At 37.2% G+C, this 18,949-nt stretch overlaps 1 protein-coding gene across 1 annotated transcript; it reads left to right on the forward strand.

Annotated features, from left to right (window-relative positions):
- The first annotated feature begins 2,742 nt into the window (after positions 1-2,742).
- mrps35 (mitochondrial ribosomal protein S35) lies at positions 2,743-16,547 on the forward strand. Its single transcript, XM_066667398.1, has 8 exons — positions 2,743-3,041; positions 4,130-4,173; positions 4,819-4,986; positions 6,286-6,346; positions 6,493-6,632; positions 8,975-9,084; positions 9,661-9,730; positions 14,870-16,547. Exons 1-8 carry the CDS (start codon positions 2,765-2,767, stop codon positions 15,146-15,148), a joined length of 1,149 nt encoding a protein of 382 aa, XP_066523495.1. The 5' UTR covers positions 2,743-2,764; the 3' UTR covers positions 15,149-16,547.
- Positions 16,548-18,949: the final 2,402 nt, after the last annotated feature.

An 18,949-nucleotide genomic window follows, 5' to 3' on the forward strand; every position in this document is an offset into this window, starting at 1 on the left:
ATGTTATTTAAGGTGCCCAGATAACACAGCAGTTGAAGCAATATATATATTATATTGTAAAAATATATTGCTAGTGGATACTAATTCCAATATACAGTAGTTATGTCAGATATACTGCAAGTGGGATGACCTCCAAATTCAAGAATACAAAGCTTACAGAGACATTCAGACATGCACACACAAACACAAGCAGTGTTCACAAAACACAATTCAGTTAATTTGCATAATTTTGCACAAGTTGATTTTAACCCTCTAATACATGTCTTTGATTCATCACAAAAACATACTCATCACAAAAAAACATACACCAGTAAAAAATGCCCATTATAAAAAGAGGAAGCAAAGGAAGCCAGTAGACTGCTTATATTTGATCATATGACTTTGACTATGACTAAGAAATATTGAAATAATTGTCAGCATATGCCTTCTTCTTGATGTTAAATAACTACATTTATGATATTTTATCTATCTGTACTCATCTGTGCATAGGCTAAGATATGGCTTTTTAACCCTTATCCACTTCATGGTCACGGTGTGTCCAGAGCCTGCCCGGAATCACTGGGCGCAAGGCAGGAACACACCCTGGAGGGGCCACCAGTCCTTCGCAAGGTAACATATACTCACAACTAGTGACACTTTTTGAGTCGCCAATCCACCTACCAATATGTGTCTTTGGACCGTGGGAGGATATCGGAGCACCCACAGGTAACCCACGCAGACACGGAGAGAACACACCTCCTCACAGACAGTCACGCCGAGCGTGATAATGAACTCGGCAACAATTTATTGCATAAGGAGAGAAAGGAGTCAGGCAGTGGATACTGTTTTGGCTTTGCCAATAGTTGAGAGTGAGAATGAGTTGGACCCCTGTCTGTAGTTTCCGTGTTAACGTTAAATGATCCACCAGTGTTTGTTCTTCAATACTCTACAGCAATTTTGTGAACAATAAACATTTGGTTTTATGTATTGTTGAATTTTTTAGCCTAAACACAGGACTGAGAATTAATTAAAAAAATGTATATATTTTTTTGTGCATTGTTGCTTGTAGATAACAACCCTCCACTAAAATGACAGCTGATACTATTATTTTGTCAGTAAAATGATCTTTTAAATGTATGTTTAATCAATTCTTTCATAAAATGTGATTTGCTATAAAATTTTAAAAAATTCACATTTGTTACCGACCCCCTATTATCATTATTACTTTCTTTTACATTAATTTTATAATTGTTCATTGTGCTCTATGGAAGGTGTGCAAATATTTTTTACTCCATTATTTCATATATTATGCAATAGAGGGTTAACCTAGCTACTTTGTACTGTTTCTTTTGACTCTTTTATTGCTCTTGTGTATGAAAGGTGCTCTATTAATGAACTTTCCTTGCCTTGCCTAATAGGACAATCCTCTGGAAGAAACTCTGCAATATCCCTCCATTTGGCTGAGTTTTGACAGCAGAGTAGATGTGTCCTTTGCTGCCTAACATTTCCCATAATCCTCTGTGTCAGCACATTCAGCACTACTGCTCAGATGAAAACAACAAAAGCCATTAGCAGCAGTGTGGTGGACCTTGTAAGTTTGTATTATTTATTTTAATATATAATTTCTGACCATAAATAATCAGTGTAATCATAAAAGTACTAATGCACATAGCTAGAGTACTGAATATGGCATGTAATTTTTAAACTTAATTTGTGAGGGTAAAGTGCTATAGGAGCAGCAATGTGCTTGTAGGAACCCACCAAACACCAGACAAAATAACATTGTTTCTTGGGCTAAATCTGGTTGGTCCATCATGGCCTTTATGTAACCCAAGAATAGACCTTGAAATTTGGGCTCTGTTTGGTCTGTGTTGTTCAACTAACTAGCCATCAGAGCATCACAAATCTGGTCCTGTGCCCTGGTTAGTTTGTCAAGGTGACAAACTATGTCAGCAAATATACTTTTTTGTACATGTTCTTTTCAGACACAGAATGCGCTTGTGCTGATGCCATTGTTAAAACAGTTTGAGAAAGTCTCAAAACTCCATCCACATTGTGATGATGTCCAATCTTCTCCAGGAGCTGTTCAGCCATCATAAAGTCTATCATCACCATGTCCATTGTGTGGGGCAGCTCAGCCACCAAGCAGGACACTCCCAGACTGCAGTGTATCATCAGGTCTGCAAAGAAGATCATTGGTGTTAAGCTGCCCACACTGCTAGATCTGCATGCTTCCTGAACCACACCCTAAACACCACCTGTAACAATATCTTCCCTCAGGCCGGTGCTTTAGCAAAATGAGGATCAGGACAACCAGACTACATAGAAGCTTGCCATCACACTCCTGAACATTAAATATCAGAAATGCACTCAGCATTCCAGCTTCAGGACTTTTATACTGCACTTCCATTTATCTTGGTATGTGTCACTCACACAACACTATCCTCTGTACCTAATGTCTCAGACTAGTCTTGTAGTACTTCACTTATCGGTCTTATTTTTGCCACTACAGCCACCACATTAATCTAAATATATTACACCATACATTATATGGTCTACAGGTATGACTGCGTGTGTGTGGGAGGGGCGGGTGTTTTATTTAGTTAGTTAGCTATTTTGTTATCTAGTACTACTTTGAAATGTTGTCAGTTGTTGTGCATTGTGACCTACTGGAACCAAAACAAAATTCGTTGTATGTGTGAACCTACTTGACCAATAAAATTGAACCTACTTGCCGAATAAAATCGATTCTTACTCTCTTTTTGGGAACCGAGAGCAAACGCCAATGTCTCCTCTGTGCCCCCGTAGTTTTGCGCTAACTCGTCGATGCAGAAATCGTCTCTACCGCGGTGACCATGAGAAGATCTGCGCAGGTTTCGTAACCAACGCCGCTAGCGCAACTCCAGCTCCGCTTAGCATGGCTGCCTCCACACTATTCCCCGCGCTGTTGCCCTTTAGCAGAGTAAATTGTAAACTTAACGGGATTTACACACTTATTGCACTGAACAGAAGGGCTGAGTATTCCACAGGACTGTCCATAAACCATGGCGCCGATAAACGGGGTGAGTGTGCGTGTTGGGTAATTGAGCAGTGCTTTCTCTTTCAAACGGCAATTTCTCCCTTTAGCTGAAAGCTAATGTACGCTACTGACATTCCCTCTGCTCCAGAGACTCTTATAATGTAGTATAATGTAATCACTTATTAATGCCTTTTTTAAGTCCTTGTATTCTTCCCATAAACTGTTGCTTCCATGTGTAATATAAACGGTTTCAATGTTCTATGACCTACTTTAGTACTTTAGACATTTTTGAGATTTAATGTATATATAAGCTAAACAATATCTGTTTGGTCAGAGGTTTAACAATATTACAATATCAAGTTTTGATGACCGAAGCTTCTTCGTTTTTCCCTTTAGAAGCAGCATTATAAATGTTTTCCTCTCAGTTTGATAAACTTATGTTTAGCTTAAGTGGAAATAAAATTCACATGAAGGAAAGAATTAATAAACCTGTAAAGTCATCAATATTCTTAATATTCTTCCATCAAACTATTGAAATGAACCGGATTAAAAGTGTATAGTCAGTTTCTTCTTCAGGATATTTTGGCACATTACAATTTTTTGATAGCATTGAAATCTTACTAGAACCAATTATTTACATTGAGGGGTGCTGCATAACAGTTTTGATTACAGTAATAGCTCAGTTCATTTACATAAGACATTTCCAGGAATATGCATTTATATATGTCCTTCATACAAGCATCTGCACATGACGCAATGGACAAACATGCACTTTCAACAAATCAAGAAATATTGTACATTATAAAACATTCTTTTTCCAAGTCTTTTTTCATGTTCTTTTCTAAACCACATTGCCATCTTTTTCCTTCTTTTTATTATTTAGGTATTTCTCTTCTTTTATCTGTTGATATTTCACATAGAAACTTTCACATATAGGATTTGTACAGCTATTGTTTGATAATGTTCTTCTAATTGTTGAGCTAATTATTTTTTTTTGTATTAAACATACAATTATATTGGCACTCGGAAGGGCTGCTTTCTGATTTACAAATGTTTTTTGTTTTTTTTCCTTCAATAAATGTATGTTGTTACAACATTTCTGTCTAACTTCTCTCATTATTTTAATGGCAGGTTTGCCAGAGAGACCCCGTCCATTTCAACGGAGACAGAGAAGGGTAACCCCCTGATAAATTGAACTCCACTTAAAACTCAATATTCAGAATGTGATTTTTAGGATTTCTATCATTTTATTAGCATATATACAGCTGTGCTCAATTCAGAGACCTCTCTTTATTTATGTAATTTCCAGTCAAGTCAGACATTTTATTCTATAGTAGCTATTTCTGAGATTCTTAAAACAAATCTACTTACATAGTAAAATTAAAATCTTTTTACATCTACTTACATTTAAAAAATATTATATATTATAACACATTACCCAGATCTCTTGTCTCAGTCTACCACTTTTGTCACCTCCTAATCATCATCTATCTAATAGCCAATGTGTGGTGAGGTTGCAGGTACAGGTTGATCACCATCCACATGGCTGCAAAAATAAAAGAACATATAAATCCACTGTGAGGATTGTTGGGGTTTGTTTCCCATACAAAATCTGTCATTGCAGATTTATGTCTTCCAAATAATGGAAGCTGGAATTAAAGAAATTAATAATTATCTATTAGGATTTTCATGACACTGTGCCACTTGTACATAACGGCCATATTTTGTCTGTATGCTTTAATAGAAATTAATTTAATTAAGGGGGTCTTGACCTTTCCACAATGCTCTACTACAAGGGAAAAATTCTCTCCTTGATCCAGGCTGTGGAACCACGGACAGAGCGAATGGCACTGGATCAAGACTGGACCGCAGTATACCCCACTGCTGCTTCTTTTAAACCAAATGCTGTTCCACTTCCAGTGCGGATGGGATACCCAGTAAAGAGAGGTGTGCCTCCTGAGAAAAAGGGCAATCTGGAACTAATAAAGGTGAGAGTAGCAGCCAGTCCAGCTAACTTAACCTAAATGAAAGCCGTTATCTAGATGACATGGAGAACTACTTTATAATTCATCAGATACTGTTTACAAGCGTGCTTTTACTTGATGTCGGATTGAAAACACATATCTCCATTTTTAGTGGTTTTCACTTTTTTGTTAAATGTGGGCATTAATTTTTGTCTGTTCATAGTAGCTAATATCAAAATTACTAATGAAAAGTGGAAAAAATCACTTGGTGTATTTGACAAGTATCTCTACTGGCCGCTAGACCTGTCAAAACTGTGTATCTTCCCCCTCCCCTGGTACAATTTGAGTGTCCGTGCTAAAGTTAACAACTGCTTGCATGTTTACTCACGTGAAATATTAGACCAGCATGGCTATAATTGATCCAAATCAACACATTTAATCTTTATTGTGATTAAGTATAGTAATGATAGACTCTGCTTTAGCTAAAACATGGATTCATAGCGCCAGTGTTTTAGGAGAATACGCTGCAGGCTGTGGCTACACGGAGGTGGATGTGGCTTGTTGGAATCCACAAATTAACATTTTTTCAATATTTTCTATCTACAATACACGCAAGTACATTTTACATATGAAACTTTTGGACATGTGTAAAAATATCTTTGAGACACTTCTGAACAGTAATTGGTATAAATCGTCTTATCTGTGGATCATTTTACCGTTATTGTCAGAGAAATAGTCTTTTCCTGTTCCTGGAAAGTTAGCTTTTTGGAGATGTGTGTTTTAATCGGACAGCAACGGTTTTGCAAATAATATGTATAATATATATATATAATGGCTTTTAGAGAACTGTCAGCGAGAAGCTGCTTAACTTCTGTAGTTTTTGAATGAATTGGCAATAAGCACATTAAGTATGATGCTGTGTTTGCCATATGGTGTAGATTTTGGGGATTATCGTGATTTCTAAAAAGACTAATTAGGAATTTACACATTTATTCAGTTTATTGTCAAAATTATTTACAATTTAATAGCAGAATGATCCCAGACATCCCCAAGTTTTCTCTATATCTGGGATCATTCTGTTATTAAATTGTAAAAAATTTTGACAATGTAAGTAGCTTTCCCCCTTTTTATTGTGACAGTCAGGTAACTGGCGTTTCTAATTGATAGCTGCTTTATTTTTCACATTAATTACACTTTAATGGTTCAATGTTAGATTTAGTTAATGCTGAATTCTCTGAAAATGTTAATTTTTTGTTTCGTTGTATGCCTTTCTGCTTTTAGTTTTATTTTGGTGAACATGTATTACTACAATTTATTTTACAGATTCCAAATTTCCTACACTTAACCCCACATGCCATTAAGAAGCACTGTGAAGCCCTTAAACGTATGCATTTCTATGTCGTTCTATCATTTCTATCATATTGTTATTTGAATATTTGCTAAATATATTTAATTTTTCTGAACACCAAAATTTGTCAACCTAACATTTTCCTTCCCTTTGTTTTCTCTTCTCCCACACACTGATGTTAGCGTTCTGCACAGGGTGGCCTGCTGCTCTGGACTCTGATGATAATTGTGAGAAGCATTTCCCCATCCAGGTGCAGAGCAAAGATTATGTGTCTGCAGGACCTTCACTGAGGAACCCAAAAGCTAGAATAATTATTCTCACTGTGAGTTTTGCACAATCATTGCTCAAATATGTCAAAGTTTGCCAAAGATACACAAAGCAACTGCCCCACTATGAAACATATTAAAAGATATTCTTCCATTCTAAGGGTTCTTAAGAACTGGGGTTGTTTATTTGTTGGCTTCAATTCAGCTTCAATTTATTTTTAATTTCTTTGTTGGTGAAACGCAAATTTTTTGAAATTCTGTTTGTCAAAAAGTAAGGCAGTATGTCTGTTTTAATGGTGTAACTATTTTAAAATCAGTATGTTCTATTGATCTGATCTGAGAGCATTGGATATTGAAAAAATGTTGATACATGAAACATTTTGTACAAGACATTATAGGGAAGGTATGCGTTTTCATTTAGCATCAGGAACAAAAAAGTCTCAATGATTAATTTTTCCGTTTCATCTTCCACCATCTGTTTGAGTGACACTTGATGTTAGATTCGGGCCCTGATGTAGGAATTTGCATTAATCCTATTGGATTAAGAGTAGATGTGCAGAACTGAAAAGGCTGTGGGATAAAGCCTGATGTGGGAGAACCTGTCATTAGAACAAAGGGAAAATACATGAATGAATCTGTCATACTTAAGGCATTATGACCGTATGTGTTGTGCACATGTGGGGAATGCACAGCCTCACCACATTGATGGCACATTTTTCTATTTTAAAGTCTTTCTATTTTCCGCTGAAGCATGATGAGATGTACACAGATAAGTATTAGAGCTTATGTGGTTGTAATCTCTGCTTTTCCTTTATCAGAGGGTAGACTGAGAGTAATGATGTCATAATGGGTAAATGTGGGGAGGGCTCCTGATTGGCTGATTCTGACGAGGGGATTTGGTGATGGTGCAGGGTCTTTACACTTCACTTGGCTGGTCTCAGCTGACCCTTCCCATTGATTTGGCTTTGAAAAATGTGATTTAGTCTTTGAGAAATTTGGAAGACTGGATTAGAGCCTGTGTGCCAGAAATAGCGAAGTAGGCTAGGCATAATGTATTGGATGCCTGAGCAAAGAAGATTTGGATAAGAATGGGCAGAAAAGATTTAAGTTTATCTTTGTGCAATAAACACTTGAAGGAGTTTTTTTTCTTGCCGTTGTCACATAATTACAAAGTCAGTATAACTGATGTACAATATCTTTGAACATTGTCAAATGAATCTAAAACCACTTTATTTGGTTCTATAGGTAGATCAGACATGCCCAATGGGTCTCTAATGAGTATTGGATTGAGTCATGTGAAATATATATAATCAAATATGTATATCCATTTTTCATACTGTTTTATTTTGCTATGTAGATTAATCAATCTTGTGTATTGAACACACTATGTATAGAAATAATAGCATAATTGTGTTTTGTACAATGACCAGTTTGTGTAATATCAGAAAAATACTATTATTTCTCTGAATCTATATTTTCATATCAAAATGCAGTAATTATTTGGGAGTAATTATTGGGGGAAATGGGAGTAATTATTTAAATTTGTTAAAAGTAATATCTACCCAAATTTCCCCTTACTAACCCTAACCCAGCATAGTCATTCGGACATTACTGCTTTGTTGCCCACGTTTTTTCTTCTTTTGCACAGGAGCTACAAGGCTAAAATAATAACAATGCCAGAGTCACCGAAAGATATTTTAAAGGTCATAAACCTCCAATATTGAAAAAGTGAAGAAGTAAAATGTAGACAACAAGCATGACTTGGCTAGATAACTTGGATGGACAATCACTATGTGAATTTATTTAGTTTTTGACAAATCATTCCATCTCCTAATTATTAATGAATTGCTGTGTATTTGCTGTCTATTTCCACTCTTTGGGCTTTGTCTCACAAACAAACACTGTGGATTTTAAACACAAAATACACAGAGGACAGATGGCCTTGCATTCTGTTCAGTTACTTACTCTTAAATAACGTGATGACGTTGTTTAAGACCAGAAAGTTATTTCTTTCTGACGTCCTTGGGGCTGACATGTACACATTGGAATAGATTGTCCCTATTTTATTTTATTTTATTTTTTCTTCTTCTCCCCTTCCCTCAAGCACATAATCTGACTCATTGTGCAGTGACTTAAAATGACATTGTAACCCCTTAATGGATAGATAGCAACTGATCTTCAGAGGAAGTCTTGGAGATCTGTTAATGCGTCACATTTTTGTCTTGTACTCCAGTGTATTTGTTTACAACTGAGTTAGACCAAGTTTCTCAACTTTTAAAAAGTTTCTTTACAAGGAGTGCCTGATTTAAAAATAGCATATTCTGTGTATTTTCAGTCTAGGTTTAGAGCACTGTAATGTTATACTAATTAAGTAATGTTTATTATATATTGTTCACAGGTTAAACTGTCCAGTTTAAACCTTGATGATCATGCTAGGAAGAAGATGATCAAACTAAGTGGAGAGCGTTACAACAAAGATACAGACATTCTTACCATCACCACGGACAGGTAGCCTTCTATATGCAACCTCTTAGCCTTCATCACTTTTTGGAATGAAACAATGGACTCAGCTTGGAATTTCACAAAATCTTATGTGAAAATGTAACTCTAAAATACGGTGAACAGTAATTTTATTTTATTTCTGTTATGAGATTGTAAATAAATGTAAGTTTTTGATGTTCCATGACTAAATTTGTTTTTTACTTTTGAAAAATGTACCATGTTATTAACTAATTCTTGATAATTTCAGCTCCATGGTTGTGTAGGAATACTAGATTTTTACCTTTTATATTCAAATCTGATATATTGTCGCTTTCCAAAAAAAAAAATCTTAATTTACATTTTTTTTTAGTTTACCACATAATTTTAACACAGAACCTGTCCTTCACATTGTGTGAAAATTTAATGATGAATGGACCAATAGAAATGCTCAAATTATTCCAAATAATGTTTACATTGATTTCCATTGAAAGTTAAGAAGGTTTGTTCTTTCTCCACCATGTTGTTCTTTTGGACACTAGTGATGTAGGGTAAGCTGTTTAAATGTAAAATTGAAACATGAAATGTTCCCTGGTTCTCTCACAGCTGTCCAGTGAAACGGCAGAACTATGACTACGCCATGTACCTGCTCACTGTTCTGTACCATGAGTCCTGGGTAAGTTTTTCCAGGGTTCTAATTCACTGGGCATTCTCTGAGCAGTACTGTATAAGAACCTTATGGAAAGTTTGTTTTCTTTTGTTATTAGAGCATCATTCATTCAAACATATAGTCTTGTGCCAAGGTATGGAGTTTCAATCTAAGGATACATGAGAGTCTTCAAAAAGCACTGCTGGTGGTAGAGGGGTTGAATATACACTGAAGGCTGTATGTTTTCCAAACACACAACAGCATGGCTTCTGCCTTTCATCCTCAGTATAAATATTTCAGTGTTTCCATTGTACCCCAACTCATTGCAGTGAGGGGCCTGCTGATAGTTGCCTATGACTTTGTGATGGCCTCCAGAGACAGGAAAGAAGGACACTGAGTTATAGCTTTGGTGAGTGTGTGAGAGAGATGCGCTTGTGAAAGTATGGGGTTGCAGTTAATGAAAGCTACAGTATCTTTAGCCTTGGCATTTATTTGTGTTCCTTTCATGAAATTATGCCTGGGAGATGGAGACATAAATACTTGAAGTGTTTGTGTTTATATGCAGTATTTGAATGTGTTGATAAAGGCTCAAATCTGCCTACTAGACAAGCTTGATACACAACTAGCTCGAATTTGCTGTTTTTGCTTTCTTAATTCAGAGTGAAGTGAAATTGAGTGAAGACAGAATGTAACCCACTCTCTGGTATGTTTAGCTATTAGCCTTATAGATAAGCTAGCAATATGTACTGTCGTGTTTAACATTTACTGTTACCTGTATATTGTATGTAAGTAATGATAATGGGAGCTGTTTTTTTTAGCTTTTTTAAATGCAAATTAACTTACAGAACTAACTTGTAGTCACACACTCACTCACTAATATTTAACAAGATTTAGCAAGCAGTGTCATTAATTGCTTTGTAGCAATGATACATCAGTTATACCTGATATGTCAATGATATAAATGATTTTCAGAAGAGGTGCATATTTTGAGTACAAAATTTGACATGTTGATAGTGTTGGCATTACACACCTCATGACAGAGCCCATGCCACGTATTTCTGTAGGTTTTATTTTAAATCTTTACTGTAATATTTCTCAGTTGTATTTCACTCATAGCTGTGGTGTTAGTATGTTTGCAGTCTTCCTAAACCCAGCAGATGGCACAAGTCTGCACTTCTTACTGTAACCAGGCTAGTGGAGAAATGACGTGTGTTAAATAGTAATGGTACACCCCAGGGTTCAGCTAACTCCACCCCTAGTTCAACATTGAAAAATGCTCAGAAAGGGGAGAGGCACTTTGGGTGTGGCACTGCGATGTTCAAGGCTGGGCTTGAAATAAATTCAGTCCTGGGTGTTTTTTTCTAGACTACAATCACAATCACACTCCAAAGTGAAAACGCCCACTTCCCTCAGTTGCACCTTTCACATGCCACAGTGACCACTGAAGCTAATGAGAATTACCAGACACCATATTAAAACCAAAGTAACATTTCAGCTGTTTATTTTAGAATTAAGTGTTTGCAATTTGCCAATATTTTCAACTTTCCAAAAAGAGTTGCCCTTATCTAGTTTCTAATTGAATATAACAAAATGTAAAAATGAACTTAAATAGTATTTGTGTCTGTGTGTCTGTCTGTCTTCATTCAGTTGTCCATGAGAGGAACCTAAACTTGTGAGAATCAGTTAGTTGCCTTTGAGAAATATGTGTTAGACCCTGTTTGTGCAGATCAGTTGGAAGGATTTAAATGACCTAACATAAGGTTGATGTAGATGGGACACTGATTTCAGGAACAGTCTTAATATGATACACTTGAACTTTTCACGGGCAGATATAAAACCTGTTCTTTCTCACATTAGTCCATTCAGTCACTTTTTTGTTCACGCTTGCACCAAAGGACAGGTTTTTTTTTTAATATACTCTTTGCCAACGCAATCTTCCTGCGCTTTACTCTGTCTTTAATAGTAACAAAATTGTAAGCCTTTAACTCTAACAGGTATAAAGCAAAAACTTTGTCCAGCTCATTTTACTTTCCCTTACATTACTGCATTTCTTTCTGATTGCCTCAGATGGACCCAGTTTGATTCAGACAGAGTTGGGTGTATTTTCCCAGCATGCCATCCTCTCAGGGGACCATGTGGCCGGAGTGTTTAGTAACTTGGGCCATAGCGCTGCTGTAAAGCATTGTTGGCTCTCCTGGCTGGGAAGGCTAACTATGTCCAATGGCCTTTTGCAGGTACAATGGCTGCCACAGTGGTGCCTGCGAATGGATAGAGACAGCTAGAGTGACGTTGGGTTGCAGAAGGAGGGGGACAAGGGCTGACAATGGGGGTGATTGTTGGTGATCACAGGGGTGATTATATCTAAGACCTGATTTGCTTGCCAATAGTGCTACCAGCTAATCCATTCAGTTAATAGCGGGAGAGAACTGCTCATGAAAAGAAAAAAAAATAATTGGGCACTGGTTGCTCTAAATGCTTTCGTTTTAAGGCTTCACAGATTCCACTCACATTTCTTAGGAAAACATTACTACATCAGGTAATATGAGAAATTAATTTGTGTTTTATCATTATTTGACAAATCTGACATTTCTATGTCACTCTGCAGTATTTTGTCAGTGGGGTTGTAATCACAGTGTGATATTAGTAGTGTGTTGGCCTCAGGGTTTGGGTTTAAAAAGACAGAACAAAAAACAGTTCATCAATTAAGCCTAGAATATGACAAACAGTTTTACCCTGACTATGATTATCTGATGAAGCCCATTGATCATTTAACTTAGTTATATGTAGCTCCTCTTGGTTATTTGGGAGAAAATGAATGGATATCTGTCCAATTACAACACAGTATGTTGGACTTGAAGACCTTGCTGTAAAGGATTGGGCTCCTTCCTCACAGATGGCCTTTTAAAGGCACCATAATGCCTGTAGCATCCTCAATTATGTCCTTATCCTCTGCAGTAAAAGGGTAATTGCATCATGTACCCAGAAACAAATTAATCTCCTTCTTTAATTTGGGACTTTTAATTCAATCACAAGGTCAACTTGTTGGAAACCACTCAATATCGTCTGTTGGTGAAAGTGATGCCTAAAGCTTTACTTTAATAGGAAAACCAAGAGAGATGCTCAGAAAAAGTAGCAGGGTCTATTTTTTTGCTGTTAGTGCGGATGTTAAGGAGCAGTGTAGTAATGATAGTTTATTAGATTTGAGCACCTGGACTGGTGAGAGGGTTTATCTGCCCTGGGGCATGCATATGGCAACACACAGACACATACACAAAAACAAAGAAGCTTTTGTATGAGCATAGCATGATGGGTTTTGAGACAGGCTGCTGATTGAGCAGCATACATAGGGAAATTTGAACCTCTGTAGATGGCTACAGAGATGAGAAGGGTTTTCATATTAGACACTTGGCTCTCATATATGCTCTCCTTGCTCTACTAAAAATGTCTTTTCCCGTAATTGAAATTTGAAGCAAGGGAGATCCAGCTAAGTTGAATAAATCCAGATAGGTAAATATTATTGCTGTCTAACTCAACCTTTTAACGCCAGGTGGTTTAACATATACATTCTTCTATGCTTATAGGTATACATGAAAAAGAATGCGTTTTTAGGCCCCGTTCCCAAAAATCCAGTTATATTTTTTTAAAACTGCATTTTGGCCTCTCGTTCATACGGAAAAGGCATGTTTTAGGTCACAGAAAACTGAGATTTTTGAAAATACACTTCAAGGTGGAGATTTTTCATAACACTGTCACTGTCCTCTTGTGTAAGAAGGTAAACAAGATTTCTGAGAAGCTGATGTCACACAGCCTGCCTGCCTCTGTAGTTTAATGACTACAGAGAGTGAGGAACTGTTTCCATTTCAGACAATGTACATGCAGCTAGCACTAGATTTCAGATTCCCACATATGAATAAATATAAATGATGCTGTGTTAGAACTATATATTACATGATTAAGATCTAGATTCAGTAATGTATTGACCTGCTTTGTGCACTACAGAGGCAGTACAGAGAGATTTGGGAATAAACCTCTGTTTCTGTCATGTCTAGTGGCATGGACTGGCATGATAATGCAGCTGTTTTTTGTATTCGCCTCGACAGTGATGTTTTCAAAAAAAAGGGTTAGGAAAATCAGTTTTACAAATAAATGTGTGGATGGCGCATTAGAGGAACAGGCTAAAATAATAAACATTTATCATAGTATTGAATAAAAACTATATTTTATTTGCCCTTTATGATTTCTATTACAGTTTTGTTAAATGTGTCTACATCATCAAGCCCAAAAAAAATTATATAAGGAACAATCCCGCAAATAATCTAAATTAACATAATTTTAACTTTTAACCAGATCCCAAACACTCAGCTATGGGCTGAATCCAAATTTGGCTTCTTATGTTTAGAGATAGGAGGCTCATAGTGCTCACTAATACTGTTATTTTGCTTAGAAAAAATGTTTCCAGTTAAAAAACTAATATTTCAGCTATAGAGCGAAGACCTCGCTGTAGTTTGAGTGGGTTGAGAGAGGTTGGAGAGTGTGGGGATGTATTTATGTGATTTATGTACATGTCGGCTGTTGACCTCCAGTGTTATATTAACATTATTTTTACACGTCTAACTCTAAGGTTAGCCAGCCAAGACTTCTAACATGGCTTGGCTGGTCATCTACATCTTTTGTGTTTTAATTATTAATGGAGCTAGATTAGTCCGTCTCAAGCTTAAACAATAAATAATATTTTACATTATTATTTTTATTTAATTATTTATTGTTAAACAAAAAAAATATTTTTTGTGTTTAATTTAGTTCAAAGATCTTAAAGCATTGACCGCAACAAATATGCGAGAATAGAGAAGTGCACTTTCATTAGTCTGAAATGTTATATATTTCATTTTAATTCATTAATTAATTTATTTTTATTAAATGTTAATGCTTTTAGTAAATAGTACTACTGTATTGTTTTATTTTCACTTTTTCTGTACCACTTTCACCACTGGGTTGTAACTTGTGAGAAAAAGTCACTTTTGTGCATTGTGAATGTTTATTTTAATTCTGGATGAGTTTGTATTATGATTGTAAGATTGTGAATTCTTAGATGAATATAGAATCATAATCAAGTGGGTTTTACAGTATGACTCCTGTTTCATTTCCATGTGCCTTTATGTGTTTTAGAAAACGGAAGCATGGGAGGAGGAGAAGACGCGTGCTGATATGGAGGAGTACATTTGGGAGGGTAGCCCATCGCAGAAGAATGTTCTGGAAACCTTGCTGCGCATGTATTCTCTGGGAGAGAAACAGCAGGACGAGGAGGGAGGAGTGCGGGAGGAGTTACTGGGGCGAGCGGAGGTGCAGGAGTACAGAGACTCAATAACCAAACTGAAGAATGAGGGCGAGACTGAGAGCAACATGCAGCTTTACAAAGAGGCCGTGAAGAAACTTCTCAACATCTGAGGAACATCTTGTGTAGATGAAGGGGGAAAAAAAGGTGGACATTAGCCCTAATCAAGCCAAGAGCTAAGATCAGTTTTTAGTCATTTGTAGAAGAATGAATTGAAAATGGAACTGATCCTAAATTTTCATTCTTAAACAAAGACACTTGTTAGACATGGGCTCAACCACAAAACAAACGTCTATCTTTATTATGCGATGCGATATTTCATAACACAAGTGTATAGGGCTATTTGATTGGCCATGCAACGATATGCAAACCATGTCCTCTTTTAACCTTATATGTTCAGCTGTTGCACAGAATACTGTACATATATTCATAATTAGATATTCTGTAAATTAAGTTTGGTGTATATTTTATGCACTTATGGCACATTAAATAGCCCTGTGTTTATAAATCACAGTTTCTGCCAATATCTACATTTTTTTTATTTTAAATTTAATTTGATGTTAATAGTTTTTGCTTTATTACTAAAAACTAGAATGCATTTCCTCACCTCAGAATTTGTCTGTTTCTGACGTGAACGTGAATCAGTTGACTCTTTCTAACCTAATATGCATCATTCACCTTAAAAGCAGATGCAGAACCATTACAGACACCCTGCTGAAAGGATGCTTTCAAGGAGAGTCTGGTAAATATACCCTGTTGCTCCATTAGTTTTCTCTGATCTGCTGGTTATGGGAAAAGGGTAATCCGAGACATTCGAAAGAGTTCCGGCTTCTTCCATTTGGGCATTGGGAGAAAAAATAGTCCAGGCCCAGGTGGCAGTACCACTCTTTTAACAACTCCAAGCACTTAGAGACCAACTGCCTTTAAAGAACAAACTTGAGCTTGTTGGCTGCTTTGCTTGGAAGAACCCATAATACTACTTAATGTTTACTCTGCAGGCTGGGTTTCCTCACAGAGTCAGTCAGGTATTGCTCTGTGTGTGTGGATGTGGGCCTTCCTGGAACATATTGCCTCATCTAGGTGGCTATATAAAAACAGAATCTCTGAAAGTACCCGAAACCAAACACAAGAATGCAGTCTCTGGCCAGCGCACCTGTTTAAGCCAACTATTACACCAACTCCTTTAGTCAGGATGCTTATTGAAAGAATAATTCATATATGTACCTGCACTGTATTGCTTAGACTTGATTTAATGGAAATATAGAGATTTTGATTATTATGAAACATGATCTAAAAATGATCCTTTTCAGTTACATTCATGATGGTCCAAAAATTATTAGAGCCCTGGCAACAAAGAACCATACATCTGCCATTTCATCTGCCATGGAGATGCGTTTTCCAGCCTAAGCATATGTTTAAATGGTAAAATAAAGCCTAATATACAGAATATATGAAATGATCTTGTGACTGCTTTATTTTAAACAGTGATTAAAACAAAAAGTACTTTTCAGGCTTAAGAGGTTTACAGTATTTCACATATGGTTATTCATTGCAAGAGCCCCATATTTAACATTATATTATTATTATATTACATTATATTATCTAACAATATTCAGTAGTGTTAACATTCACCAAGATGGACCACAATGTTTAGTGACTATACTGAACACTAACAGGAAATTAAAATGAATGGATATGATGAATATTGATCCTAAAATGTTCTAAAAGTATTGAAGTGACATAAAGGTATCCAGTGAATTTACTTGTTTTCAATCTGTTTTTACATAATTATGCTCATAACACTTTTGTGTGAAGCTGGAAAAGTTGTACTTTAGTTCAAACCGATAGATGGTTCCTTTTGGGTTGCCAGTTCCTGCAAAGTTAACAGTCAAAAAGAGTAATAAAATCTTCATCCTTTATTACAGTCATACCAAATCTGTGATCCTATTGTAAGGATTCTCCCTCTACTTCTGCCAGAGTGAACTGTTACTAGGATGTACACACACCTCATTTATTAGCAGCTTGCCAGAACTCACGAGTCATTCCAGTTCTATGAGCTTTCTCTCACAATGACATACTTGATAAGTCTCATAGATCCTCTCTTGCCACTGAGCGTAGTCCGGTATCTCCCCTTCCTCCTCCTCCTGCCCCTCCAGCTCACCACCATCAGCACTGAACAGCAGCATCCAAATGCTATGGTTACACATGTTGCCAAGGCAACCAGGACAGTGTTAGCTGCCAGGTGCCACACAGGTGTCAAGCCTTCATCTCCTTCAGGTCGTGGGCTGTCACCCGTTGTAATGTTCCGGCTGATGTAACCTTTGGTGTCATTGGGATAAGGCTGGCTGTCCTCCATGCTGGTCGGTGGAGTCAATGAGGTGCTAACTGAAGCTGCTGGAGGTGAGGAGAGTCTAACTGAGGTTGTTGGGCCATCAGAGGTTGTGGAGTCCTCAATTTTGATTCCATAGCTGGAGGTAAACACTTGGCCAGTTGTTGTTGGAGACAATGTGGTACCTTCTACTTCTAGTGGAGAGTTTGGTGATGGGATGTTGGTAGGCTGATTGGGCAAAGTTGTGGTCTCCTGGTTAGTTATCTGTGCTTGTGAATTTGTACCTCTGTGCTGAGTTGTAGTTTTGGCTGTAGTAAGAGATGTTGACAGCATGGTTGAATTTGTAGAGTTTAAGATTGTAACAAGTTCACTGTGGGCTGAGGCATTGTTCGCAGGGTTTTGTTGAATACTCTTGAGTGGGTAAAATGTGGTTGTTATGGAAGGTTTACTGTTGAATGTTGCAGTTGAAGCTGTCTGGGTATGAAAGTAGGCAGAACCCTTTTGAATGGTGGTAAATGTTCTTATAGATGCCAGTGTGGTTTGAATGGTTTTAGATACTACGGAAGCTGGTGTGGTTTGAAACGTGATAGATGATTGTGTGTATGCATATGCTGTTTGACCATTGGTAGATGCTGTTGTGGAAGTCACTGAGGTTTGTATGGTTTTAGATGCAGATGCAGATGTAGATGTGGAAGCCACTGGGGTTTGTGTGTTTGCAGATGCTGTTGTGGAAGCCACCGGGGTTTGACTTATGGTAGATCCTGTTGTAGATGTGGAAGCCACTGTGGATGACAGCATGATCTGTAAGTTTGTGGAGTCTGCTGTGGACTGACTGGCTTCAGATACTAATGCAGATGCACCTGTTGTGGTCATAGGATTATTTACCAGGCCTTTTGTGATCTGACTGGAAATGGGTGAAACTACTGGGATGGTGATGGAGGCGGGCTGAGGTGGTGATGTCTCATGTGTGAAGGAGCCTTGTGTCGATTTTTGTGTTGAAACCTGTGGAGCTGTGGATGCCCAGTTAGTGGAAGTAGTAGCAGTGTGCACCTCATGATTGGCAGTGGCATGAGTACAACAGCCTTGAGTGGGGCTCTCAAGGGTGGAACTCTGAATTGAAGAAGCAAGAGAGTTTCCTTGGGTTGAATGAACAGGAACAGGACTAGAACTTGGAATTTCAGATTTAAGTAAGATGCTGGAGGTGGATGTACTTGCGGCAGGAGTGGCAGGGTGAGTAGAGCTGCTGGGCGCAATGTGAGGACGGTTGAACTGCCGCTTGTCAGATGCCAAAGGTTCAGAGACGTTGAACCTGGATGAGGCATGGTTTGGCAACACTCTGAAATTAGAGCTGATGTATTTCCCAAACACCAGCAGGTCAGGATCCACACCTGCAAAACAAATCTGGTATTAAATCTTACAAGAGAGTCTCAAGCAAATCTGTTGGAATCACTCACTAAGATCCAAACAGCCAATGGTCAAATTCTCCATTATTTAGCAAATGTAAAATATGAGTTAGGGATTTAAACATGGCATAACTATAGATGAATCTGCTTTGAGACAGCTCTGTGAATGTTGATTTGAAAGC

This window comes from Hoplias malabaricus, chromosome 4 (genome assembly GCF_029633855.1).
Source record: "Hoplias malabaricus isolate fHopMal1 chromosome 4, fHopMal1.hap1, whole genome shotgun sequence".
Taxonomy (NCBI): Eukaryota; Metazoa; Chordata; class Actinopteri; order Characiformes; family Erythrinidae; genus Hoplias; species Hoplias malabaricus.

Coding starts and splice junctions, on each gene's coding strand:
- mrps35 (XM_066667398.1), top strand. CDS start 2,765: ATGTCTCCTCTGTGCCCCCGTAGTTTTGCGCTAACTCGTCGATGCAGA. Junction 3,042..4,129: donor CCATGGCGCCGATAAACGGG/GTGAGTGTGCGT, acceptor TTTTAATGGCAG/GTTTGCCAGAGAGACCCCGT. Junction 4,174..4,818: donor TTCAACGGAGACAGAGAAGG/GTAACCCCCTGA, acceptor TCCTTGATCCAG/GCTGTGGAACCACGGACAGA.